The sequence below is a fragment of the Mandrillus leucophaeus genome, unplaced genomic scaffold (genome assembly GCF_000951045.1).
Source record: "Mandrillus leucophaeus isolate KB7577 unplaced genomic scaffold, Mleu.le_1.0 Scaffold19, whole genome shotgun sequence".
NCBI classification, from domain to species: domain Eukaryota; kingdom Metazoa; phylum Chordata; class Mammalia; order Primates; family Cercopithecidae; genus Mandrillus; species Mandrillus leucophaeus.
Genome location: NW_012101920.1, coordinates 1,108,068 through 1,136,042, shown reverse-complemented (window position 1 = coordinate 1,136,042; position 27,975 = coordinate 1,108,068). Strand labels below are relative to the sequence as shown.

Here is a 27,975-nt window from a genome sequence, read left to right as displayed (position 1 = left end):
TAACCTTTGCCTCTCGGGTTCTGTCAATTCTCCTGCCTCAGACTCCCAAGACAAGGTCTTGCTCTGTTAAGGCTGGAGTATAGTGCTGTGATCATAATTCACTGCGGCCTCCAACTCACTGGATGTATGTGATCTTCCCTCATCGGCCCCCTGAATAGTTGGGACTACAGGTATGCACCACCACGTCTGGCTAAGCTTTTGTTTTAAAAGTTATGTGCCTCTGAAGCTGTATTCGAGAAATAAACCAGATTACGTTTAAGCCACTGAGAGTGGTTTCTGAAAGAACAAACCAATATCCTCCCTCAAACACACAAGTATAGGATTTGTACTATAGACTAAGGGTTGGCAAAGTGTTTTGTAAAGGACTAGGTGCTATTTTAGGGAGGACGGGCCTGGTGGCTCATGCCTGTAATCCCAGCATTTTAGGAGGGGATGGGGGTCTCTCTGTGTTACCCAGGCTGGTCTCAAACTTCTGGCCTCCAGTGATCCTCCCACCTTGGTCTCCCAAGCTTGGGGATGGCAGGCATGAGCCACCACACTCAACTGAGGTTCTCTTTTAAGAATTGTATTTTTCAGGCCAGGCATGGTGGCTCACTCCTATAATTCCAGCACTTCGGAAGGCTGGGGCAGGCAGATCACATGAGGTCAGGAGTTCGAGACCAGCCTGGCCAACATGGTGAGACCCCATCTCTACCAAAAATTCTAAAATGAGCCGGGCGTGGAGGCGGGTGCCTATAATCCCAGCTACTCGGGAGGCTGAAGCAGGAGAATTGCTTGAACCCAGGAGGCGGAGGTTGCAGTAAACCGAGATCGTGCCACTGCACTCTGGCCTGAGCAACAGAGTACGGTTCCATCTCAAAATAAAAAAAAAATTGTATTTTTGTTTTGTAGGTTGCCACTTCAAAACTGTGCATGGCATGAAAGACTTGGACCGCCACCTCAGAATCCATACGGGTAGGTATCCACTCTGTTCAACAGCTCAGTAAGAAGATAGTAAGTGAATGTGAATTAAGCACCAGGGACACAGTAATGAACAGGACGGTCTCTGCCTCATCTGCCTCGTGAAACTCAGTCTAGTAGGGTGGGCTTGGGAGAAGGAACAAAGGGGTATGAGATGAAGATGAAGAGGTTGCCAGGATGAGCTACACAGAGGCCTGTGGCTATAGTAATCTTAGAAGAGCAATAAGGTAGCTTCTTAAAGGTGCTTTCTTTTAGGGCAGTGAGCTGCTGAGAAGAGAAATAAGATGTGCTGAAGCAAAGGAGTGCCATGATCTATACCAGGGGTCTACAAACTGCAGCCCATGGGCAACTCCAGCCTGTTGGCATGCTCCTTTGTTTACCTATTGTTTGCAGCTTTCTGGCTTTACAAGGGGGTAGTTGCTGCAGGGACTGTAGGGTGCACAAAGCCTTAAATACTATTTTTGTTGTTGTTGTTTTTGAGACAGAGTCCCACTCTGTCACCCAGGCTGGAGTGCAGTGGCACAATCTCAGCTCACTGCAACCCCCGCCTCCCAGGTTCAAGTGATTCTCCTGCCTCAGCCTTTTGAAATAGCTAGGATTACAGGTGCCTGCCACCACGCCTGGCTAATTTTTCTATTTTTAGTAGAGACGGAATTTCGCAATGTTGGCCAGGCTGGTCTCGAACTCCTGACCTCAGGTGATCCACCTGCCTCGGTCTCTTAAAGTGCTGGGATTACAGGCATGAGCCACCAGGCCGGTCCTCCCTAAAATATTATCTAGTCCTTTACAAGACACTTTGCCAACCCTTAGTCTATAGTACAAATTCTATACTTGTGTGTTGAGGGGAGGATATTGGTTTGTTCTTTCAGAAACCACTCTCAGTGGCTTAAACGTCATCTGGTTTATTTCTCGAATACAGCTTCAGAGACACATAGTCCACAGCTGGTCCAATGGCTCTGCCATCCTGGACACGTGGCTTAGCCTCTGGGTCTGAGGCAGGTGCTGTAGTTCTCTGCATCTCTTAGCCAGCGGGCAATGGAAGCAGGCCAAGGGGCCCATGGCATGCCTCCCTCAGGCTGTGACTCAGAAGCAGCGGCCCTTGTGACCTAGGGGAACATGAGCGGGACTTAGTCATGGCCACACTGAGCGTCAAGGGGACATGAGGGATGGTTTTAGGAGGGGCAACACATGCCCAGATGAGCCTCTGGAGCCCCTTCACTGAGAGGACAGATTTTTGGACAAAGATGGCGGTCTCTGTCCAGAAAGATAGGCATTGTAATGTTATAATAGAAGGTCACTTTTAATGGAGGCCCTATGTAATATTTAATACAGGGCATTATAATAGAGGGCCACTTTTGCCTGGGGACGGTGCATCATGACAAGCGTGTTAGCAAGGAAATGTTTGATCTTCACCTTGAAAGACAGACTACCAGGATGACGATGTCAGTGAAAGCGTGCAGGTTTCGGAACCCTTTGAGGAAAGATGAGGCAGCTCAGTTTAAGGAATTTCAGAGTGGGTGACTCTATCCTGAAAATAACTTGAGCGCTTGTTCTCAACTGGGGCTAGGCTACTGCCATTCAATGGGTGGAGGCCAAAAATCTTAAAATTCACAAGATAACCTTCACAAGAATTAAAGGCCTGGAACGTTCACTGGGCTGGGGTCGACCCCAAGAGATGTACAGGAGCTGGATTAATGTTTTCTTGAGGTACTGCAGAGCATGCTGGGGATCCAGGACATATATAACGTAAGGCCTTGTTCTTGAGTGGGGGAAGCAGACGCGCCTCCCTAGTGTAAGCAAACTTAGGCCACTTCTCCGGGCCCAAGGTGACTGCTTTAGTTCTCTGAATGTAACTAATGGAAAGTAGGAGAAGAGGTATGGGGGCCTCACAGTATTCCTCCCTTGGCGCATGACCCAGAAGTCGCATCCTTTGTGACTACTGGGACTCACGTAATGGTGGTTTAAAACCAAAGTATTTCTGCCCCGTGATGTTCCAGGTGCAAGTGATCAGGCTGGTGTGGGACCGGCCTGGTGGTTTCAGGGACCCAGGCTCTTGCGTTGCTTTGTCATCCCAAGGGTGCAACTCTCATTAGCCTGCTCCACAATGGCCTCCTGCCACCTTAAAGGCACATCGCTTGGGCTCGCCTGTTTGGCCAGAACTTAATCACATGGCCACCCCCAGCTGTGGAAATGAAGGCTGGGAAAAGGAAGTTTCTCCTGTGTGGTCCTGTGCCCGGCTGCAAAGAAGGTTCTGTTACCAAGGGAAGAGGGGAAAGGTCAGGGTGTCTCTGACCCAGCTGTAAGTGGGAGGCAGCGATTCTAACATGTGGTTCTTTTGGATTGCCTAAGTAAATTAACATATGCAAATAAGTTTTCTGTTTACGACTTTGTACTTGACTTTGTGTGCCTTGGCTTTGGTGCTTCAGTTCAGATTGAAGAGTAGCAGTCAACGCAAACCATCTGTCTTATTTCCTCATTGTGGGCATGCTTTGATGTCACCATCCTTGTAGGGTTAGAAGCCCTGGGATTTTGGTTGAGATCACTTATGGCATTCAAGTTTATTCCTAGCTTTCTGAGGTTGGTTTTCTGAGGTGTGTGTTTAATTAGGAATAGTCGTTGCATTTCAAATGTATTGCGTTTTCCTTTTTATTTATTTATTTATTTACTTTTTTGAGTCAGGGTCTTGCTCTGTCGCCCAGGCTGGAACACAGTAGCGCGATCAGGTTCAGGTGATCTTCATGTCTCTGCTTCTCGAGTAGCTGGGCTGCAGGCATGCCCCGTTACGCCTAGCTAATTTTATTTTATTTTATAGTGATGAGGTCTATGTTGTCAAGGCTGGTCTCAAACTCCTGGCCTCAAGTGATCCTCCTGCCTCAGCCTTCCAAAGTGCTGGAATTACAGACGTGAGCCACCCTTCCCCCGAGCCCTGTCTCGCTAGCTCCTGTGGCATTTATTTAGCTTCGTAAAGAAGATTGATTTCTGTTTGTAGTTTTATCCTACTTTGTATTTCTTCATTTGGCATTGGTATCAGATAGCTGTTATAAAGTGAGCTGAAGCAAAATCTTTCTCTATGCTCTGAAACAGTTGACTATAGAAACGCCTTTCCTTGAAAGTTTGGTGGAACGTGCACACAATCCCCTCTCTGCTCCAATCCTTAGGAGCATAGGAGGAGGTATAGATTAGGCTGAGATAGCAATGCCAACCTCAGTGACAACTGAAGACTTCTCCGTATATGCCGCTGTCCCCCACAGTCACCCCAGCTGCATTCCTTGTGGTCTTCTCTCCAGGACCCAGTTGGTAGATCTGCCTCTGTCCAGAACAGCCAGATGAAGGCATTCTTGACCTTAGTTCTGCTGTGCACTGCTGGCAATTTGGATGGACTCTTCTCAAAAAGATGTCTTTAATAAGATATATCACATTTTTAAAAACCATATTATTATATACTCATCAATGTTAAATGTGCAATTTTCATACTTTAAACCCTTGCTACCCAAACTGGTACAAAGACCAGAAATGTCCACATTAGCCGGGAGCTTGGTAGATCAAAATGCAGGAACCTAGGCTGCACCACAGACCTCCTGAATCAGAATCTGCATCTTAATGAGACGCTCCCAAGCCCAGGCGGTTAATATGCACAGTAGTCCCAGAGACCTGCATTTAATGTCAGGAGCCTAGTGGCTAGCAAGTTAATTACCCTAATTGCAGAAGTGAGCATAAGTGATAACTTGGAGAACTACAGCGAGTGTAATGTGGTACGACCACATTTCAGGTCCATTGACGAGCGTCTCCAGCACTGTTATTAGTGTAGTTCATTGCCTACATCCATAATTGGAGGCAATGCTAAACTGTAGCTAGAGGTAGGGAAGATAAAAATGTAATCATTTCCCATATAAGATCTTAGACCGTGAAATTTACATGCAGACCGCAGATAAAAATGTCCCGATGGCCGAGCACAGTGGCTCACGCCTGTAATCCCAACACTTTGGGAGGCCGAGGCAGGTGGATCACCTGAGGTCAGGAGTTCAAGACCAGAGTCTGGCCAACATGGTGAAACCCATCTCCACTAAAAATACAAATATTAGCCAGGTGTGGTGGCGGCCGCCTGTAATTCCAGCTACTTGGGAGGCTGAGGCAGGAGAATCGCTTGAACCTGGGAGGTGCAGGTTGCAGTGGACCGAGATTGCACCACTGTACTCCAGCCTGGGCGACAGAGTGAGACTCTGTCTGTAAAAACAATTTGTTAAATCTCCTGATTTGGAACACTGCAGTGTATCTTGGGCAAGAGAAACAAGTGTGAGGAACCACATAGTGGCCCTTGACAACAATTCTTGTCACTTTCTGTCATATTTCATTAGCCAGAGTGTGTCATGCCCAAACCAGAGAGGCTGCTGGGACAGCGAAGCATAATTCTCCACAGAAGTTACAGCACATACTTGCGAACAATAAACAATTCACCTTGGAGAGTAGATCTTTAACATAATTCTTCATTGTCACCGATCTGTTTCATTTCGGGTTGTTTTGTTTTGTTTTTGAGAGACAGTCTTCCTCTTACCGAGGCTGGAGTACAGTGGTGCAGTCTTGGCTCACTGCAGCCTCTGTCTCCCACGTTCAAGTGATTCTTGTGCCTCAGCCTCGTGAGTAGCTGGGATTACAGCCATGCACCACCATGCCTGGTTAATTTTTGTATTTTTACAGTGGAGATACTGTTTCACCATGTTGGCCAGGCAGGTCTCGAACTCCTGACCTCAAGGCCGATCTGCCTGCCTCAGCCTCCCGAAGTGTTGGGATTACAGGTGTGAGCCTCCACACCCAGCCTGTTTTTTATTTTTTTTTTTTTTTTTTGGGACAGAGTCTTGCTCTGTCACCCAGGCTGGAGTGCAGTGGCGCGATCTCACTCACTGCAACCTCCGTCTGTCAGGTGCAAGCGATTCTCCTGCCTCAGCCTCCTGAGTAGCTGGGATTACAGGCACGTACCACCACGCCCGGCTAATTTTTGTATTTTTAGTAGAGACGGGGTTTCACCATCTTGGTCAGGCTGGTCTCGAACTCCTGACCTCGTGATCTATCCACTCGGCCTCCCAAAGTGCTGGGATTACAGGTGAGAGCTACCGCGCCCGGCCTTGTTTTCGATCTTTTAATCTAGACTTTGTAATTTTACATCTTCCTGGACCATCACCCATCTTATCCAGTCTTCTAAATTTATTGGGGTAAAGTTCTGCTTAATAGTCACGATTGACTTTGTGTATCCGTAGTCCCCTTCTGCTTTTCCAAAGTCCGTTGGAATGGTTTTCAACTAGGTACAATTTTGCCCCCCAGGGGAACAATGTCTGGAGACATCTTTGGTTGTCACAACTGGGGAAGGAAGGGTTCTACTGGCATCTGGTGGGTGGAGGCCAGGGATGCCGCTAAACATCTTACAACGCAGAGGAAAGCACCAAGCATCAAAGAATTGCCAGTACTGTTGAGATTAAGAACCCTGGTCTGTTGGTATCCTCTCTTTTTGAGCTAAGCCTTCCTTCTTTAGCACCATTTTTACCTTTATTGATCAAGTGCTGTACGTAGCCTCAATTCTGTCTTTTGGTTTCTTGAATTGCATACTGTGCACTTGATTTCAGCATTTGGTTAAAAATGAACTTAAGTCTACAAACTTCTTTAAAGCCATTATAGGCTATAGGCTTTTTTCGTTTTGTGTTTTGTTTTGTTTTGAGACAGAGTTTCACTCTTGTTGCCCAGGCTGGAGTGCAATGGCGCAATCTCGGCTCACCGCAACCTCCATCTCCTGGGTTCAAGCGATTTTCCTGCCTCAGCCTCCAAAGTCGCTGGGATTACAGGCGTGTTGCCACCACGTCCAGCTAATTTTTTTGTATTTTTAGTAGAGACGGGGTTTCTCCATGTTGGCCAGGCTGGTCTCGAACTCCCAAGCTCAGGTGATCTGCCCGCCTCAGCTTCCCAAAGTGCTGGGATTATAGGCGTGAGCCACCGAGCCCAGCCACGGCTATAGGTTTTGAAATAGGAAGCTCTTATCTGTGTCTAGAGTTTGTAATCTAATTTTGACAAAAACCGTCCTAAAAGACATTCTAAAACTTCCAAGCTGACATTTTTGAAAATGTCATTTGTGAAGCCATGTTATACTCATAAAAGTTTGACTTATATCTACATACTGAACTCTCGCATCCATATGAAGTTTTTAATGAATTTCACCATGATTTCTATTTTGCCTGATGCTAAAATTGATATTCCTACTTTTTAAAAGTATTTTTCTAGAATTTCTTATTCTGTTCCTATCACTTTGATTTACGTATCTTCAGAGCATTTAGTGGCTTTTTTTCTTAATTTAACTTAAATATATTTTTAAACTTATTAGAGATGAGCTCTCCCTGTGTTGCCCAGGCTGGTCTCAACCTTCTGGCCTCAAGCAATCCTCCTGCCTCGGCCTCCCAATGTGCTGGGATTACTGGTGTGAGCCACAACATCTGACCTATAATTTAGATCTTTAAGAGGGAAATGTAATACGTTTTTGTTTATAATATTTAGTTTGACATCTACTTATCTGATATTTGATGTGGTTTTTATTTTATGCTGTTTGGTTTTTTTGTTTCATTGAGACAAGTTCTTGTTCTGCCACCTAGGCTAGAGTGCAGTGGTATGATCAGAGCTCACCTCCTGGGCTCAAGTGATCCTCCCACCTGAGCCTCCCAAGTAGCTGGGACTACAAGGGTATACTACCACACCTAGCTAATCCTTTTTTTTTTTGGTAGAGATAGGGTCTCACTATGTTGCCCAGGCTGGTCTAGAACTTCTGGACTCAAGTGTTGGGATTACAGATGTGAGCCATTGTGCCCAACCAAGTCTTTTTTTTTTTTTCTTTTCTTTTCTTTTTTTTTGAGATGGAGTCTCCCTCTGTCACCCAGCCTGGAGTGCAGTGGCGTGATCTCGGCTCACTGCAACCTCCTCCTCCTGGGTTCAAGCCATTCTCCTGCCTCAGCCTCCCTAGTAGCTGGGATTACAGGTGCACACCACCATGCCCAGCTAATTTTTGTATTTTCAGTAGAGACGTTTCACCATGTTGGCCAGGCTGGTCTCGAACTCCTGACCTCAGGTAATCCCCCGACCTCGGCTTCCCAAAGTGCTGGGATTACAGGCGTGAGCCACCGTGCCCAGTCGCCCCAACCGTCTTTTGATAGTTGTTTTTCTCTTGTCTGAAAGCTATACTTTTTCCATTGTACTATTTTCTCATATTCCCATCTTACCTTCACCATCACCCTTATCTTTTATTCTGGTGTACACTGTTTAAGTGTGATACCAAGTCATATATCAACTATCTTCTCCTCTCACTGAATGCTAATTCAAGTATAAGAATCTATTAAAACAGTTTCTATAGAAAGTTGAAGATCCTGTTCCTATCTTGCCGGCATCCACTGTTCTGAGGAGCTTTATGCTGATATGAGCATTTTGCTGGTGGTCTTCTTTCTGGAAGCTTCCAGATCTCACCATTCTTAGGGTTCTGAAATTGGACCACCCTGCTTCTAAATAAGATACATGGCTGTCTTTAGTGTTGGGAAATAATTCTTCTCTGTTCTGTCCTGGACCACCTAGAATGGGTTTTCATGTCTTAGCTTTTGGCATCTTTTTCCTCTTGTCCTTCTGGGAGATTCTTTAACTGTGTCTTCCATTTCTAAGATTTTTCTTAATAGGTGGTTTTTTGTTTTTGTTCTGTTATTTTATAAGAGCGGTTTTAGGTTCACAGCAAAAGTGAACCTAAAGACCAGAAGATAGATATTTCCCATATGCCCCTTGCTTCTCCATATGCACAGCCTTCCAACATTACATTGAGTCGTGCATCTTTACAATAGATGAACCTGCACTGACACAACATTCACAACATTCTCAACCAAAGACCATAGTTTACAGTAGGGTCCATTTTTTTTTGAGACAGTGTCTTGCTCTGTCACCCAGGCTGGAGTTCAGTGGCATGATCTCCGCTCACAACCTCAACCTCCTGGGCTCAGGTGATCGTCCCACCTCTGCCTCCCAAGTAACTGGAACTACAGGCATGCACCACCACACCCAGCTAATATTTTGTATATTTTGTGTAGAGACAGGGTTTTGCCATGTTGCCCAGGCTGGTCTCGAACTCCTGGGCTCAAGCGATCCACCCACCTCAGCCCCCCAAAGCACTGGAATTACAGGTGTGAGCCACCGCACCTGGCCAAGTTGCACTCTTGCTGTTGTGCATTTGTGGGTGTGGACAAATGTATGATGACATATGTCCACCAATAGCTGTCATTCAACACCCTTTTTGCTAGTCAACTTATTAGAACTTTTATTTTGATGTCCATAGTTTTCATTTTGCTAATTTCATTTCTTCCCTTTGCTTTAGTAACTAAGTTCTTGACTTGGGCGTGTCTTTCTGGTTCTGGCTTTCCCCAAGCATTTGTTTATTGGGTAAACTAACTTTTATTTAGATATCAGCCTGGAATGGTTGGGCTTGGGGGTAGTGATGAAACATGGCTGGATGGAAATGGTCTGGGTATGTGATCTTCTGCTATCCCTGGCATCTCTAACTACCAGGCCCTTGGATTCTTTTTCTGACCTCAGCGTCCTTTGACCAACAGCCTAGGGGGAGATGGCGTGCTGCTTGCTGTTTGGAAGAAGTGAGAGGAAGGAGTCCGTCTGATCCTTCTCCATGTGGTTCATGAAGCTGTCCAAGATCCCTACAGCTGCCACTTCTTATCCTGAGTACTTGTATAACAACTGCCATTTTTCCCAAGCGGGGTTTGGCGTATAATTTTCTCCATCAATCTGATTTTTTATGTCATCTGTCCCTTAGGATTTCTGAGCTATCAATGAATGATACACATTCTTGTTTCCCAATATGCTGATGTAGACTTCAGTATCTTCCTCTCTCGGTATTTGGACAGGAGGAGGCAGCACACCCATATGTCCAGGCTACCATCTTGGTCAAATCTCTGTAGCCATCTTGACCAAAAAACCCTTAACTTTGACTCCTTATGTGTTTGAAGGAGACAAACCGCACAAGTGTGAGTTTTGTGACAAGTGCTTCAGCCGGAAGGACAACCTGACCATGCACATGCGGTGCCACACCAGTGTGAAGCCACACAAGTGTCACCTGTGTGACTATGCTGCCGTGGACAGCAGTAGCCTCAAGAAGCACCTGCGGATCCACTCTGACGAGCGGCCGTACAAATGCCAGCTCTGCCCCTATGCCAGCCGCAACTCCAGCCAGCTCACCGTCCACCTGCGATCCCACACGGGTGAGTCCCTGACCAGGAAACCTCAGTCCCTTACTTTTTCTCTAATTTCTTAACCTTCATTTACTTAACACAAGCAACTTAAATGACTTGGTGTGGTAGAAGTACAAGAATTTGGAACTTCTATGATAATTGTGAGGTTTGTCATTTTTCTGTTGCTGAAACAACAGCTTTTGGTAAAATATGACTGACAGCTGGGTTTTATATCTTGACTACATGGAATCTAGCTGGGGTGGATACCCACTATAACTGCCAAGAAGGTAAGGATGTATCTCCAGTCAGACCTATAAACTAGATGTTTCAGTAAATGTACACACTGATTGCATGGCTTAATTGGGAATGTAGCAAGATCCATTAAGTATAATTAAAAATCACAAACTTTTAACCTTAGGAACTTCCTTCCTTTCTTTATGGGAGCCTACTGAAGTGATAGGACCAACTCATTGTGGCATGGAAAAATGGGGTTTGAGATATTCATAAGGATGCTCATAAGTTGAAAATTTTCAGTGAATTCCTGGAAAATGATGAGCAGACAGGAACATAGTGATGTTTAAAATTGAGTATAGAAAGCTGTGTCCCAGCAGACAAATGGGAGGCAGCCATACAGTTGGGAGCCAATGTTCCAGCCAATATCCAAGTGCCCTGAGGGCTCTGAGCTTGGAACAAGCATGTAGACAGCCAGGGCCACAAAGCTGGGGAGACTAGCCAAGGCCTGGCAAAACTGCCCAACTAACCCAGTAGCAGGTGAAACCTCTGGCATCCATGTCTAATCATTAAACCAGTCTACCTTCCCAAATATAGTCAACCAAGGATCATAAGTCATTTATAGGAAATGAACGGAATAAAATGAGCCAAGTCAATAACTAATCCTGGAAGTAAGAGTACTTGGGTAATTTTCACATTCTAATTGGTGTCTACCCACTGGCAGAAATGTTGCATCCAAATAGAGACCTATGAAGAGATAATGAGAACAAAGAGGTATGAAATAAAACTAGGATTGCTAGCTACAAAATTAATTTCCCAGAGATTAGGGGGGAAAATTGAGTGAGTGAACTGAGAATAAGAGTCAGTCCTGAAGTCTGGTTTCTGACCAGGTCTAGGAAGAAAAGAAAATGGAAGTGAGAAGAAAATAGAGTGAAAATAGAAAATCAAATAAGAAATAAAGTCCGTAATTCTAAGGGGCCAGGAGAGTAAAAGTGCTCACAAGATTCCAATCAGGATGGAAGGGAGTGGACAGGGGACATCTGTATCTAGAAATATGTCTGGAGTAGTATTGGCTTCTAGGAGACAATGGAACAGTGCCCTCAAGAGTTGGGAAATGATTTTGAACTTAGAATTCTATACCCAGCCAAATTACCTCAAGTATGAGAGCAAAATAGAATGATGTGCAAGGACTCAAGACTTTACTCCCAACTAGAAGATAAACTCTAGCAAAGGAAGGGAGAAAACATCTGGCATGAGATATTTGATATGTGAATACCTGAATATGGCTAACTGGGATTGCAGCAAAGAGAAATATCAGGCTGATACTTGTATAGAAGGTCAAGAGAAACTAAATCAGAAGCTTTAAAAATCCATTAAAAAAATTCCTTGTGAAAGTTACAAAATTATGAGAGTGGATGACTTCTGAAATTGAGATGCCTTTTTTCAAGAAATACAATCTAATCAAGAAGCAAGCTAAAATGTGCCCCCAAATGAGCAGCATGTAAGAGAAGCAAACAAAATTATATTGATGGGTTACCCCATCCACTGGCCCGAGTGTGACAGCAGACTTAGAAGGAAGTGATTGTAATCCTGGTACAGTGTTTGGCTCCGATGAATATCACTTTCCTAGTCACCATTTAAATTATTTATAATTGGCTTCTGAACTTGAAATCTGAAAATGATTAAAGTATGAGAATTCACCAGACAGAATGGAAATTTTTTTTACTTAAAGGTGAAAAGAAAGCTGCTTCTAACAAGTGAGGAGTTAAGTGTGGAGAAGAGGAGTGAATCCTCAAAAAATCTCAAGCTGACGGACTAAGATGTGAGGCTACTACTCAGCTTAAAAGCGCAAAAGTCGGCCGGGCGCAATGGCTCACGCCTGTAATCCCAGCACTTTGGGAGGCTGAGGTGGGTGGATCACGAGGTCAGGAGATCGAGACCATCCTGGCTAACATGGTGAAATCCCATCTCTACTAAAAATACAAAAAAATTAGCTGGGTGTGCTGGCAGGCGCCTGTAATCCTGGCGCTTTGGGAGGCCGAGGCAGGCAGATCACGAGGTCAGCAGATCGAGACCATCCTGGCTAACATGGTGAAACCCCGCCTCTACTAAAAAAGTACAAAAAGTTATCCGGGTGTGGTGGCGGGCGCCTGTAGTCCCAGCTACTCCGGAGGCTGAGGCAGGAGAATGACGTGAACCCGGGAGGTGGAGCTTGCAGTGAGCCAAGATCACACCACTGCACTCCAGCCTGGGCAACAGAGCAAGACTGTCTCAAAAACAAAAAAAAAGTGTAAAAGTCACAACCACCAGAATGCAGGGAGAGGTTAGGGAAAGGATGGGTGTGTAGGATAAGATGCTTATCTTTGTGTATATTCAACTGATGTTTAAAGCAACAACCTTCAAAACAACTAGAAACCCTTAGCAATGTCTCCAGGGAATGGGACTCTAAATTAGAGAGTAGACCATGGCTCTTTATTATTTGTCCCCTGCTGCCATAATTATGCATTAATATTATAAATAAAATTCAGCCTGTAGTTATAAAAGTAAGAAGCTTTCACTTGAAATACAAGCTCAATAACTGATGTCATATAGATTAAACACTATAGTAAGCATCTTCACAGGTCTTAGCTTGATTTGAAGCAGTTGTTTGTAATTTAAATCTCACCTCTTCTTGCACATTCAATTCCGGGATGTCAAGTTAAATGGGAGTTTAGATTTGAAACTGAAGGGGTCATCAAGAATATGAACTTGAGTGCCATAGTGCCTGGGTTCCAAATCCCTGCTGTTTGACCTAAGTGAAGTAACTTGACCTCTGTGAGCCTCAGTTGCCCCATCTGTAAAGTGGGAGTAACAGTACCCACTCATAGGATTGTAGTGAAGATTGCATTAATATGCACAACAAGTGTTGTCCTTAGGAGGTTGTGGGTAGAGTTCACAAAACTCAACCATCTCACTGCGGCCAAGTGTGCTGAGGCAGGTTGGGGTGGGAGGGTCTGTTTTGCCTGCCTATTCTAATGGAAACACACCTTCCATTGCTAGGGGATACCCCCTTCCAGTGCTGGCTCTGTAGCGCCAAGTTCAAAATCAGCTCGGACTTGAAAAGGCACATGATCGTGCACTCGGGGGAGAAGCCTTTCAAGTGCGAGTTCTGCGACGTCCGCTGCACCATGAAGGCGAATCTCAAATCGCACATCCGCATCAAGCACACCTTCAAGTGTCTGCACTGTGCCTTCCAGGGCCGGGACCGCGCTGACCTCCTGGAGCACAGCCGGCTGCACCAGGCCGACCACCCGGAGAAGTGCCCAGAGTGCAGCTACTCCTGCTCCAGCGCGGCCGCGCTGCGCGTGCACAGCAGAGTCCACTGTAAGGACCGTCCCTTCAAGTGTGACTTCTGCAGCTTCGACACGAAGCGGCCCAGCAGCCTGGCCAAGCACATCGACAAGGTGCACAGGGACGAGGCCAAGACGGAGAACTGGGCCCCTCTGGGCAAGGAAGGGCTCAGAGAGAGCAGCTCTCAACATGTGGCCAAGATCGTGACGCAGAGGGCCTTCCGCTGTGAGACCTGCGGCGCCTCCTTCGTCAGGGATGACTCGCTGAGATGCCACAAGAAGCAGCACAGTGACCAGAGCGAGAACAAGAACTCAGACTTGGTCACCTTCCCACCGGAAAGCGGTGCGTCAGGGCAGCTCCAGGCTCCCCTAGAGCCCAGCCAAGACCTCTAGCTCAGCCGAAGGGGGTCGTCAGCTGTCGGAACTTCTGAGCGGTGCTGTTGCCCAGCCCTCCAAAGGTGTGAAGCCAGTGAGACAGGTTTTGGGCACCCCTTGCGGGGCTGGCCGCTCCAACTTCACAGGCCTCCAGAGGCGATGGCTGGGGCGACAGTGATGAAAGCAAAACAGTGCTGTGGAGACACTTCTCACATTTGTCCCTTCCCTCCAAGGATTATCTGAGCAAGTCGACTTGGTCATTCAAAGGAGGGGTCCGCCGAGCCCTGCTCTATCCCATGGGGATAGCTTCTACGTAATGAATTCCAATTTTAAAACTGATCCATCTCTGATGGAATTATTACACTAGTTAGACGATATAGAAAACTAAAACTAATCTCTATAGTGGGAAGGGTTAAGGTGAGGAAGGTGTACATGAAGGGTCTGGGGTTGCTGGAAAACGTCTGTTTCATAACCTGGGTGATCGTTCTAAGTATTTGCCTTACGTTTGTGTGGTTTCTTTTACCTGTTGTCTTACAATAAAAAAGGCAGACTCGTGGTAGCATGATGTAAGGAATACTCAATTTTGTAGTCCTCCACAGACAGTTATGGTAGGAGGTTCTCCATCCCCAGCCCCCACCCCATTCAGTAACTTAATCATAAATGCACCTTGAATTTCTCAATGAGTTCCTACTGTAGTAAAACGAAATGCAGTTTGATCTGGAGGTGGCGCCAAAGATCAAGCTAACTAGCCCAGCCTGTGCTTGTCTGTTGTGGAATTCAAAATTCTGTTTACTTCTATTTGGAGAGAGAAGTCCAGGGGCCCAGTGGGCCCTGAGCTTGGTGCTGGGATATGTGATACGTGGGACAGCCTCACACCAGCATCTGTTTCATCACCGAAAGCATTTAGTGTTTGCTGAACTGACAAACTACTGAAAATCCAACCTCTTCTCATAGATGGATCCTTAGGAGGTTATGAAATCTCAGTGGATATAATACTTATCCAAAGTTGCTTGGTTTCTACTTTTGGCATCTTTCCTCCAAATACTCTTTTTTAATATAAATTCTTGTGTGCCCTCATCAAGTTGAATATCTCTGGAATTGAAACAGATTAAGTGGATCCATTGTTCTTGGTAAACTAGGAAAAAAGGATGTAAAATTTTATAGATTGTATGGAAGGGACTATTTCACTCGTGAAATAGAGGTACCTAGTTTGTTAATAGTGGTAGTTTAGGTAAATCTGATTCCGTTGAAGTTTTCCATCAGGGTGATGGTGTACTGCTGAATCTCTATTGTAAGAAGAAAAGAGACCCAGGATAGAATTAGTCTCTTTGGAGATAATGGTTTTGATCAGAAAAGTGATTACTGAATGCTGGCGCGATTGTACAGTTGCTATTGTTACCTTTCTGCTGTTTGTCGTTGAGTCTGATCTGCATTTCTGTTCTAGAAGGTTGTTGACATTTCAAGTGGGAACCCATAGATTGAAATCACATAAATGTTCCTTATACTTCTTGTAGCTCTTTAGATAAAGAGGAAAGATATCAGTCTTTTTAGAAGGCTTTTTTGTTGTTGTTATTAACAGCTGTATGGACTTTAAGGGTTTTATATCTAAGCTGGTATCACCCAGCAAACTTGGATTCCCAGTAAAGCAGAGGTGAGTAAAAAGCTATGAACCCAGTATTAAATACTTCAGGCAGTGAGGGGGCCATAAAGTTTTTTGCAACTACTCAGCTCTGTGGTTTTAGTGCAAAAGCAACCATAGATTGCAAGAAAAAACCAATGTGTCTGTGTTCCAATAAAACTTTACAAAAACAGGTGGCAGGCTCAATGTGGTCCATGGTCCTAGAATACAGCAAACTCTCCTGCAGAGGACTGTGCTCTGAACTGGCAAGTGTGACTTGTAAAACACGTTAAAAGATACCAAATTTTCTGGCAGAGACACAAATGGATTTGCACAAAGCTGAGAGTGTAGTTCAAGAGAATAAGGCTGAATGAGTATTATAAAAAACTTGGGGAAATTGAAAAGAATTTTTGAGACTGGTAAGAATTCCAACATTCAGAAAAATAGGCTCAGAGGGAAGTCTAGGACCAGGAAACTTCTAGGAGTAGGAGTGGTCTTACCTTACCGTTTCTAGGAAATTAGAAGGGGGCAGTGAGTGGAGTTAAATCATTCAGAAGTGGGGGCTGAACTGGCTAAACCTGCTAGAATGAGACTTAACATGTACAGGTAATGACCAAATAGCCTTAATAGAAAGAAGCAGCTAACATGGCACAGACCAGAATGGCAATTCTTATACCAGCCTCCATTTGCAGAGCCCTCTGGATCTGGAAGAGGAAACAGAGTGTTTGCAGTTTGACTTCACCTGAGCCCCGGGGATCCACAAACTTTTCCAGTTAAGGGCCAGATAGTAAATGAGGTTTTTTTTTGTTTGTTTGTTTTGTTTTTTTTAGACAGAGTCTCGCTCTGTGGCCCAGGCTGAAGTGCAGTGACCGGATCTCAGCTCACTGCAAGCTCCGACTCCTGGGTTTATGCCATTCTCCTGCCTCAGCCTCCTGAGTAGCTGGGACTACAGGTGCCCGCCAGCTCGCCCAGCTAGTTTTGTTTTTTTATTGTATTTTTTAGTAGAGACGGGGTTTCACCATGTTAGCCAGGATGGTCTCGATCTCTTGACCTCGTGATCCACCCGTCTCGGCCTCCCAAAGTACTGGGATTACAGGCTTGAGCCACCGCGCCCGGCCATAGTAAATGTTTTGAGCTTTGCTGGTCCTACTTGTCATCAGCTCTGTTGCCCCTCCTGTTATAGCACAGAGGCTCCAACTCAGCCACTGTAATGCAGCTACAGAGAATAGGGAAGGAAATAGGTTTGGCTGTGGGCCAATAAAACTTTATTTATAAAAAGGACATGATTTGGAAGGCCAGTTTGTTAACCCCTGAGTACAAGCAACAGGATGGTTGGCCTTGGATAAAAGGCAAGGGAGAAATGTTAACATGAAATTGTGCCAGCATCAGTAATGAGTGTCTATGGTCCCAGCTACTTGAGAGACTGAGCTGGGAAGAACTATTTGAGCCCAAGGGTTCAAGTCCAGCCTGGGTAGCAATACGACTCCATCTTTAAAAAAATTTCATGGGGCCACTTTAAGGAAGGTGTTGCTTCATGCCACAGACAGATGAGTTTCCCGTCAGGTATTGGGGAAAACTGGATCCTTTTGATTTTTACTCAGATCAGCTTGTAAAATCCCCACTGAAGAGCAGAAATCAAGGCGATCTCCTGCCCCTCTGCTTAAGGTTTCTTGCTGCCTTCTAGACACTACAGAGCACAAATAGCTTATTTGTCTCCCTGTATTTAACCTCTTCTAAGAAAGCAGATGAGCCTCAATTCAGGTTGCCATCATGACTCAGCCAGGCACTGCAGTAAGAACTTTAACTGTCTACAGGTGTTTTTCTGTAGGGTGAGGCACTCGCCTGGGACATGAGACTTAAGGGAGTGCTGAGAACTCAGTCGCCAAAAAATATTTTAATGCCGATTGGCAAATGGTGGCCTCACAGGTCGTCTGCTTTGTTTTCGTAGTTTTGTGGAAAGTTGGCCTGGGATTAGGGCAAGTCAGGGCTGTGCAAGCAGAGTTGGATCCCGTGATTAGAGTTCTGACATCCTGTTCATTGTAGGTTTCTTTTGCATTCATTTTGGTTTTTAAAAAGTTGCATTATGGTATTTATCAGTTGAGATCTGGGATACCACCTTAAATGTGTGCCTGAGGCCATGGCCTCTCCCACCCCACCTAGCCCCTGTCCCCGTTTAAATGCAGAAACTGAAGGATAAGGAGAAGAAACTTCCTAAAACATAACAATTTGACCCAGTGATAAATTGGGTTAGGGTGGTGACTTCCTAGAAGTCTTTTTTTTTTCCCTTGAGATGGAGTTTCACGCTTGTCACCCAGGCTGGAGTCCAATGGTGCGATCTCGGCTTACGGCAACCTCCGCCTCCTGGGTTCAAGCAATTCTCCTACCTCAGCCTCCTGAGTAGCTGGAATTACATATGCCTGCCACCATGACCTGCTAATTTTTTGTATTTTTAGTAGAGACGAGGTTTCACTATGTTGGCCAGGCTGGTCTCGATCTCCTGACGTCGTGATCCACCTGCCTCGGCCTCCCAAAGTGCTGGGATTATAGGCATGAGCCACCGCGCCTGGCCAAAAGCTGCCTCTTTTAAATATTTAACTGACAAAGACTGTGTATATTCAGTGTCTATAATGTGTTGATTGGAAATACCTAAGCATTGTGTAATGACTACCACAGATCAACACAGCCACCACAACCCATGCTGTGCCTTACAACCCAAAATTTGTTCATGTCATGACAAAGATTGCGCCCTTTGATCAACATCTCCCCATTTCCCCCAACTCCTGGCAACCATCCTTCTACTCTGAGTAGCCACCTTTTTTTTTAGTTATAAGCTAATGCAGTTGAAGATGGGAAATCCCTGCCTCGTTCAGCTAGAGGGATGTCACGTGAGTCTGTTTGCTCTTCTATAAAATGGGTCGTGCCTGGCATTTGGCCTAATGATACAATCTACTGACTTAAGAGAAGTTGGCTCCCTCTGTCTCCCCCACCGCCTGAGCCCTGCTTGCTTTTTTTCTTTTGTAGGGGGAGGAGGAATAACCAAGATCTAGGTACTGTGGCCTTATGATCAGCAGGGATCATGACTGGTATCTTCCCATGCCCCCCACCACACACATCTTTAACACATAGTCCCAGATGACACCTTAAGCTCCAACCAGGACAGCAGGTCGTGTCCTTAACACTGCTGGAAAGTCACACATAAGCTGCTGCTTGCCTCCCCACCTAGTCACACACCATAGCTCTACAAAGGACGCGGGGAAGCAGGTTCCTCTGGAGTGGGCTGTGCCAGTTAAAACCTGGAAGGGGAGATGCTGAACCCATGAGCATCCTCTGCTCTCTGCACGGTAAGGCAGGCTCATGGGGTTGGAGGTATTAAGCACGTGATATGGGTCCTAAAGACCCTGAGGTGTTCCGTTCACAAGCATTTGTCTTATCGGGGCTTTATGGGGACAGTTTTGCCTGCTGCTTGTGGATGTTGGGCCGTGACAGTCTTCCAAGGCATCCTAAGGCTCTCCTCCAGTAGCACTCAACCGCGCCTGCCTGCTGCGATCCCCTGGGAGCCTCTTTGGTGTTTGAAATCTCCCGGGGGAGCTACGAGGCCATCTCTACTTTCTAAAGTTCTGCAGGTGATTGTAGTGTGGAACCAGGGCGGGGAAGAGTCGCACGAGTTGGAGATGGACCGTGTTCACGGGCTGTGCTGTCACAAAGGCCCCCATAGTCAGGAGGCCCCCTGTGGGGTTGCATGTTCTGTCACCAACTGGAAATTGCTTAATTTTTTGAATAACAATTTTGAAAATATTTTGCATGGAGCTTTGCAAATAGCATAGCCAGTTTTCTGAAGACAAGGGCATACCTAAGCCTGTCTGCATCACTAATAAGCTGTGGGAAGGCCCTTTGACCATTGAAATCAAGACTCCTGGATAGGGGTGACAGGTCTCTGGATGGGAGGAACAAGCACTGGCGCCCACTAACATTCACTAGCGTCCGCTTCATGATTTTGATGGGACCTCACAATGGAAAGTATTTGCCTTCATCTTTGCGAGGCAAATTGATCTTCAGAGACATTAACTCACTCAGTGTCATGCAGCTGGTACAGGAGAGTCTAACCTGCTATGCTGGACCCTGTAGTCTTTCTCCACTAGCTGCTTCTTTTTTTTTTTTTTTTTTTTTTTTTTTTTGAGGCAGAGTCTTGCTCTGTCACCCAGGCTGGAGTGCAGTGGTACTCACTGCAGCCTCTGCCCCCCAGGTTCAAGCAATTATCCCACCTCAGCCTTCCTAGTAGCTGGGATTACAGGCACATGTCACCATGCCTGGCTAATTTTTGTATTTTCAGTAGAGACGGTTTCACCATGTTGCCCAGGCTGGTCTTGAACTCCTGACCTCAAGTGATCCGCCCGCTTCGGCCTCCCAAAGTGCTGGGATTAGAGGTGTGAGCCACCATGCCCAGCCTTCCACTAGCTTCCTTAACCTCTCACCTTAGCCTAGGGCGTCTCCCACTGGCAGAGGTGGGCAGCTCAGGAACAGAATCATGAGTTCTAAGTGTTGAGATAGAACAAAGTCTTTTTTGCAAGAATGATGAGGTCTATAGTAGGATGGGAAAAGATTTCAAATGTGAGTATCATTAGGTTGGAAAAATGTCCCTGGGCTGCCTGTGTGCTGGGGAAAGTATTGCGGGAATGACCACGTTGCATTCCCCCAACATAGGCAGGTTACAAAATTATAAATTTTGCTCAAATGCTGATTTCTGGTAACCAAACATGGATTATTTATGTGAGTTTCACTGGCCACTTGAGCTTGAGAAGCTACTCTTAGGAGATACTCACGACTGCATCTCGTTTACTCCCCACAGGCTACTTCAGATGCTTTTTTTTTTTTTTGTAGAGATGGGGTCTTGCTTTGTTGCCCAGGCTGGTCTCAACTCCTAGCCTCAAGCTCTCCTCCCCACTTGGCCTCCCAAAGTGCTTTTCACAGCTGTGAGCCACTGCATCTGGCCCAATTCTATTTCAATAGAGATGCAAGTGAAGGCATGAGAGCATGAGAGACAGAAGCCTGTCTGAGGTCAAGCAGCTTGTCAGGATTAGAACCCATGTCTTGGGTCTCTGAGGTGGATCCCCTTTCAATACCCCATGCCCCTTGCTTAGGAGACCTCCTTTAAGACACAGTTCATTCTGAGTCATGGACCCCTTTGGCAATTCGATGAAATCCGTGAATCTGCTCAGCGATGTTTAAAAGAATAAAATGCATAGGTTTGCAAAAGGAACCATTGCCATTAAAATAGTTATCAAAATATTTTTTAAATTGTTAGGTGTGTTTTTATTAACATTAAACACAAGCTCTGGCAGCAGATCTAGTAACTACTTTTATTTTGAACTAGCAATCTACAATGGCCATGATGTTATATGAAAATATCCAATTTGTTTTGTTGACTAAAGCACAGGTTGGCTAATGCTACTGTGATTTGGTGCCTACATCCAAAATTGGCAGAAATACTGGATTTCATTCAGAGGCTAGTGAAACTAAAGATTCATTTTCTGGCCAGGTGCAGTGGCTCATGCCTGTAATCAAAGTACTTTGGGAGGCCAAGGTGGGCCGATCACTGAAGGTCAGGAGTTTGAGACCAACCTGGGCAACAGAGTAAGACCCTGCCTCTACACAAAATTTTTAAAAATAAAAGATTTTCACACACAAGTTCCTGGACTTGCAAAATTCCGTACACTGTCCCTCTGACCTCACGTTAGATCTCTGATGTTAAGGCTGGGCACAGTGACTCACACCTATAACCCCAGTACTTTGGGAGGCCGAGGAGGACAGATCATTTGAGGCCAGGAGTTTGAGACCAGCCTGGCCAACATGGTGAAACCCTGTCTCTCCTAAAAATACAAAAATTAGCCGGGTGTAATGGCATGTGCCTATAATCCCTGCTACTCAGGAGGCTGAGGCATAAGAATTGCTTGAACCAAGGAGGCGGAGGTTGCAGTGAGCTGAGATCACACCACTGCACTCCAGCCTGGATGACAGAGCAAGGCTCTGTCTCAAAAAAAAAGTCGGATGTTAAAGGAGTTTCTGGGATCCAGTTTTCTTGGTAAAATTTTGACTTGCAATTGCTTCCATCTTAACCGGAACAAGTAGAACCAGCATTTGAATACTTATTCCCCCCACATAAACAAAACAAAACCCTTTGGGCCGGGTACAGTGGCTCATGCCTGTAATCCCAGCACTTTGGGAAGCCGAGGTGAGAGGATCCCTTGAGCTCAGGAGTTCGAGACCAGCCTGGGCAACATGGTGGGACCTCATCTCTATAAAAAATAAAAACCCTTGCATTTGGGAAGGATTCTCCAAACAGGGCTCTTTGTAATACCTCTCTATTAGTCTTTTTCCCATAAACTGCTCTTAAGATGGTTCAATCTCCATGTGTTAGTTTGAGGGACTTAGGCATACAGAAAACAAATGTACATTTGTCAGTCCCAAAATTCTAAAGGCATTGCACTAGTGCTGTTTCTCACGCTGTGCGATAGATATTTCTTGAAAGGTCACAAAAGAATGATTTCATCCTAATGCCAAGGGCAGGATTTTTATCCCATAGCTGGGAGGGGCAGCACATGAATAACTGTTAATTCTAGTACCCAGCCCAGTGTCATCTGTACGTGTTAGCTTTGAGCATCCTTTTGATAAACTATCTCTTTAAGAGAAATTGATTCTCTGTGTATAGTTCTTTTAAAAGGCATAGACGTGGCCGGGAGCAGTGGCTCATGCCTGTAATCCCAGTGCTTTGGGAGGCCAAGATATGAGGATTGCTTGAGGCCAGGAGTTTGAGACCAGCCTGGGCAACATAGGGTAGACCCCGTCCCTACAAAAAACTTTAAAAATTAGCCAGGTACGATGGCATGCATCTGTAGTCACAGCTACTCGGGAGGCTGACGCAGGAGGATGGCTTGAGCCCAGGAGATGGAGGCTGCTATGATCTATGTGATCCCACCACTGCACTACAGCCTGGGCGACAGAACTTTTCATGAATGAATGCATAGACAACCCTGGATTTTGAGAAAAACCAAATATTAACTGTTCTTCAGTTTTCCATTTGTCCCTGGTTGCAAGAAAACAGTTTTTATATCAATGTTTAAGAGAATGGTGCAGATGTCACTTAGAATTTTTAACCTTTGAAAGAATAATTTTTATTCTAGATACTCTTTTCTTCACTAATCCTAGCCCAGTCTCTAGCCCAGAGCCATAACTGTACCACTGTATACCAGGTTGGGCAACAGAGAAAAACCCTGTTTCCAAAAAGAAAAAAAATTCAAAAACCGTTCTTAGCTCATGGTGGTAGATTACCTAAAAGAGGTGGATTACCGCTGGAGAAACTGGGCGAAGCATACAAGGGCTTTTTCTGTATTACTTCTTACAACTGCACATGAATCTACAATTATCTCAAAAATTTCAATTTAACTAGCAGGTTATTGGCTATTGTTGATCCATAGGCCATAATTTCCTAACTCCTGCTCTAGCCGGTCAGAGCAGCTTATGAAATATGGTATTGAATTTTAAACTATTGCTTTAAAACTTTTTTTATTAATACATGATATTTGTGATTATAGGATACACATGATATTTTGTTACATGCGTCGAATGTGTCATGATCTAGTCAATGTATTTGAGGTGTCTATCGCCTCGAGTATTCATTTTTTCTTTTTGGAGACGGGCTCACTGTGTTGCCCAGGCTGGAGTGCAGTGGCACGATCTCTGCTCACTGCAACCTCCACCTCCCACTTCAAGCAAATCTCCTGCCTCAGCCTCCTGAGTAGCTGGGATTACAGGCGCCCACCACCATGCCTGGCTAATTTTTGTATTTTTGGTAGAGATGGAGTTTCGCCATGTTGACTAGGCTGGTCTCAAACTCCAGACCTCAGGTGATCCACCCGCCTTGGCCTCCCAAAGTGCTGGGATTACAGGCATGAACCACTGCACCTGGCCAAGTATTTATCATTTCTATGTGTTGGGGACATTTTAAGTCCTCTCTTTTAGCTGCTTTGAAATACACAATACAGGTCAGGTACGGTGGCTTATGCCTGTAATCCCATCTTTTTGGGAGTCCAAGGTGGGCAAATCACTAGATCAGGAGTTCGAGACCAGCCTGGCCAACGTGGCGAAACCCTATCTCTACTAAAAATACAAAAATTAGCTGGGCATGGTTGCAGTTGCCTGTAATCCCAGCTACTCGGGAGGCTGAGGCAGGAGAATCGCTTGAACCTGGGAGGCGGAGGTTGCAGTGAGCCGAGATCATGTCAGTGCACTCCAGCCTGGGTAAAAGAGCAAAACTCTGTCTCAAAAAAAAAAAAAAAAAAAAGGCCATGAAATACACAATACATTTTAGTAGCTATAGTCAACCTACTCTGCTATTGAACATTGGAACTTATTCCTTCTAACTGTATGTTTGTATCCATTGATCAACCTCTGTTCACCACCCTCTACCCCAACACCCACACGCCCTTCCCAGCCTCTGGTGTCTGTCAATCTACTCTCCATGAGATGAACTTTTTTTTTTTCTCTCTCATATACAAGCAAGAACATGCGTATTTGTATTTCTGTGCCTAGCTTATTTCACTTAACACAATGACCTCCAGTTCCACCCATGTTGCTGTGAATAACAGGATTTTATTCTTTTTATGGCCAAATAGTATTCCATCTATATATGTACCACATTTTTATCCGTTTGTCTGTTGATGGACACTGAGGTTGATTTTACCTTTGTGTTGTGAATAGTGCGGCAATAAACGAGAATTAAACTGCTCTTATTTCTCAGATTGTTTTTGATATGAACACAGTATTTGTGATTTTTTTTTCTGATATATGCTGTTCCCAAATATTGGTTTATATTAAGCTCAAATACAAAGGTCTTTGTCATCTAGTTGTGGGTATATTTAGAGACTGTAGTGTTTCTCAAGAATATATATAAATGATATGAAGTAAATTTACATATATCAAATGTTCATCCCACTACAAAACTAAACACATCTTTTCTAAATAGGAAAGCCATTTATTTATTTAATTTATTTTTTGATATGGAGTCTTACTCTGTCACCCAAGCTAGAGTGCAGTGGCACAATCTCGGCTCGCTACAACCTTCACCTCCCAAGTTCAAGTGATTCTCCTGCCTCAGCCTCCCAAGTAGCTGGGACTACAGGCATGCGCCACCACGCCAGGTTAATTTTTGTATTTTTATTAGAGACAGGGTTTCACCATGTTGGCCAGGCTGGTCTTGAACTCCTAACCTCAAGTGATCCGCCCGCCTCGGCCTCCCAAAGTGGTGTGATTACAGGTGTGAGCCACCAGGCCTGGCCAGGAAAGCCATTTATAAAAACTCCTACATCCTTAAAACATTTTGTCTTTTAAAACAATGTGCTTTTTTTTTTTTTTTTGGTCAAGCAATACCTGGGGATGTATAGGAAAACATCTCTTTTCACTATCCCTTATTCTACCTCCCAAAAAAGCAGTCATCATTAATAGTGTCTTGGTGTATTTGTAAAAGTTTGTGGGGCTTTTTTGAGGTAAAGTCTCACTCCATCACCCAGGCTGGAGTGCAGTGGTGCAATCTTGGCTCACTGCAACCTTCGCCTCCCGGGTTCAAGCGATTCTCGTGCCTTGGCCTCCAAAGTAGCTGGGATTACAGGCACATGCCACCACGCCTGGTTAATTTTTGTATTTTTGGTAGAGACAGAGTTTCACCATGTTGGCCAGGCTGGTCTTGAACTCCTGACCTCCAGTGATCTGCCCGCCTTGGCCTTCCAAAGTGCTGGGATTACAGGCGTGAGCCACCATGCCCAGCCAAAAGTTTTGATTTAAAATTTGTCATCATGGCTGTTTTTGTGTTAGCTGACAAATTAACAATTACAGGAGCTACCAGTGCCAGGTGTTGCTGTGAGTGTCACAAACACCTCAGCATCATCCAGCAACTTTCCAACGTAAGTGATGCTGACCCACATTACGGAGGAGGCTCCCGAAGGGCAGAGTCATCAGACATGAGCAGGTAGTGCTCCCAGGGCATTTCTTTGCGATGCCTCCCTCTAACCACCCTACCTCATTCCTACACACCAAGCAGCAATGACTCTTCTCATCGCCATCTTGTGAATGACATCTCTCTGCTCTCTCTCTCTTCACTGCTTCCATCAACACATGGGCCCCACCTGAGAAGGATGTGCAGTACAACGTTCCTGCAAGGGTCACTGCCCGTCACCTTGGAGACGCAGTCCCGTCTGTCATAACACATTGCTTGTGACCGTCTCATTAAAGCTGCTTAGTTGGCTGGCATGGTGGCTCATGCCTGTAATCTCAGCCCCTTGGGAGGCCAAGACAGGAGGATCACTTGAGCCCAGGAGTTTGACACCAGCCTGAGCAACAGAGTGAGATCCTGTCTCTATAAAAAAATCAAAAATGAGCTGGGCATGGTGGTGTACACCTGTAGTCCCAGGTGCTTGGGAGGTTGAGGTGGGAGGATTGCGTGAAGCCAGCAGTTGCAGGCTGCAGTGAGTTGTAATCGTACCATTGTACCCTAGCCTGGGCAACACAGACCCTATCTCCAAAAAAAAAAAAAAACCGGTTTGAACTATGTGGGTCCAGTTATATATGGATTTTCTTCCTCTTCTGCCACCCCTGAGACAGCAAGGCCAATCCCTTCTCCTCAGCCTACTCAATGTGAAGATGACGAGAATGAAGACTTGCATGATGATCCACTCCCACTTTTCTCAGTAACATTTTCTTTTCCCTAGCTTGTACTATTGTGCGAATTCAGTATGTAATACATGTACAAAATATGTGCCATTGGTGCCCCTAATCCCTGCATTGTTTGAGGGTCAGTGCACTGAGGATGGATTGATGATCTGCTCTTCTTTTCTTTAAAATTATTCAAGATTTAAGAATTGTTCTTGGGTAAGCCAAGACTAAAACAACACACATCCCCCTGACCTTTTCCTCCTCCTCTTCCTCCTCTAGCAATAAAACTTTTTTTTTTTTTTGAGATGGAGTTTCACTCTTGTTGCCTAGGCTGGAGTACAATGGCACAATCTCGGCTCACTGCAACTTCCACCTCCTGGGTTCAAACGATTGTCCTGCCTCAGCCTCCCAAGTAGCTGGAATTACAGGCACCCACCACCATGCCCAGCTAATTTTTGTAGAGATGGAGTTTCACCATGTTGGCCAAGCTGGTCTCGAACTCCAGACCTCAGGTGATCCACCCGTCTCAGCCTCCCAAGTGTTGGGATTACAGGCGTGAGCCACGGTGCCTGGCCAAAACTTGCATTTTTATATCCAGTGGGCATGGTTGACTATTAAAATAATTCCACATTTGTTTTATTCGACTATTTGCTGCAAATCAATAGTCCTTCATCTGGAAAATGGAGACTATAGTGAACAAAACACATACCCTGACAGAGGTCACCCCAGCTGTGCAAAGCAACATCTATTGCTTGTTGGCCAAGAATGCTGGATGGTGTATTAGTCAGTTATTGCTAAGATAATGCCTCATAACAAATCACCCCCAAAAGCCCAGGGCCTTACAGCAAGTGCTTATTTTTCTGGCTCATGATTGAACAGGGCAGCTCTGTTCTAGGCTTCTGGGTAACTGGGCATGGCTTCAGATTTAGATTGGATTCAGTTCTATTTTCTGGATCCCTACATTCTCCCTGGGTCAACAATGACTGATTTTCTCATGGCAGATCACAGGAGTGCAAGAGGGCAAGCAAACTCACAAAACAGGGTAGAGCCCCTCTTTACATCATGTCTACTAATGTTCCACTACCTAGAGCAAGTCCAGCATCAGAGGGTGGGGAAATATACTTTGTGTGCAGTGGGAGAGCTCTGCAAATTTATATCACAAAGGGTGTGCACAAAGAGTCCTATCCCAGGGAAGTAAAAACTGGCCCCAATAGTCTTATCCAGGGATCAGCAAACTACAGTCCAGGGACTAAGTCTGTCCTGCCACCTGTTTTTGTAAGTAGTTTTATTTGAATCTCAGTCTACATGGAGATCATTGTAGATTCACATGCAGCTGTGAGGAATAATAAAGAAATATCTCTTCTACATTTTGCCCAGACTTCCCCACTAGTAATCCACTACCTTTTTGGGGGGGTTTCTTTTGTTTTATTTTTTGAGATGGAGTTTCACTCTGGTCACCCAGGCTGGAGTGCAATGGCGCAATCTCTGCTCACCGCAACCTCCGCCTCCCGGGTTC

General features: G+C 45.3%; 1 protein-coding gene across 1 annotated transcript in view; it reads left to right on the top strand.

The window, feature by feature from the left end:
* The window catches only part of LOC105538330 (zinc finger protein 64 homolog, isoforms 3 and 4), a 22,045-nt gene extending 7,887 nt beyond the window's left edge, over nt 1–14,158 (top strand). Inside the window, exons 2-4 of the mRNA XM_011978176.1 lie at nt 892–954; nt 9,984–10,235; nt 13,476–14,158. Of these exons, the coding sequence (XP_011833566.1) occupies nt 892–954; nt 9,984–10,235; nt 13,476–14,158 (998 nt within the window). The remainder of the gene's footprint in view (nt 1–891; nt 955–9,983; nt 10,236–13,475) is intronic.
* Nucleotides 14,159–27,975: the final 13,817 nt, after the last annotated feature.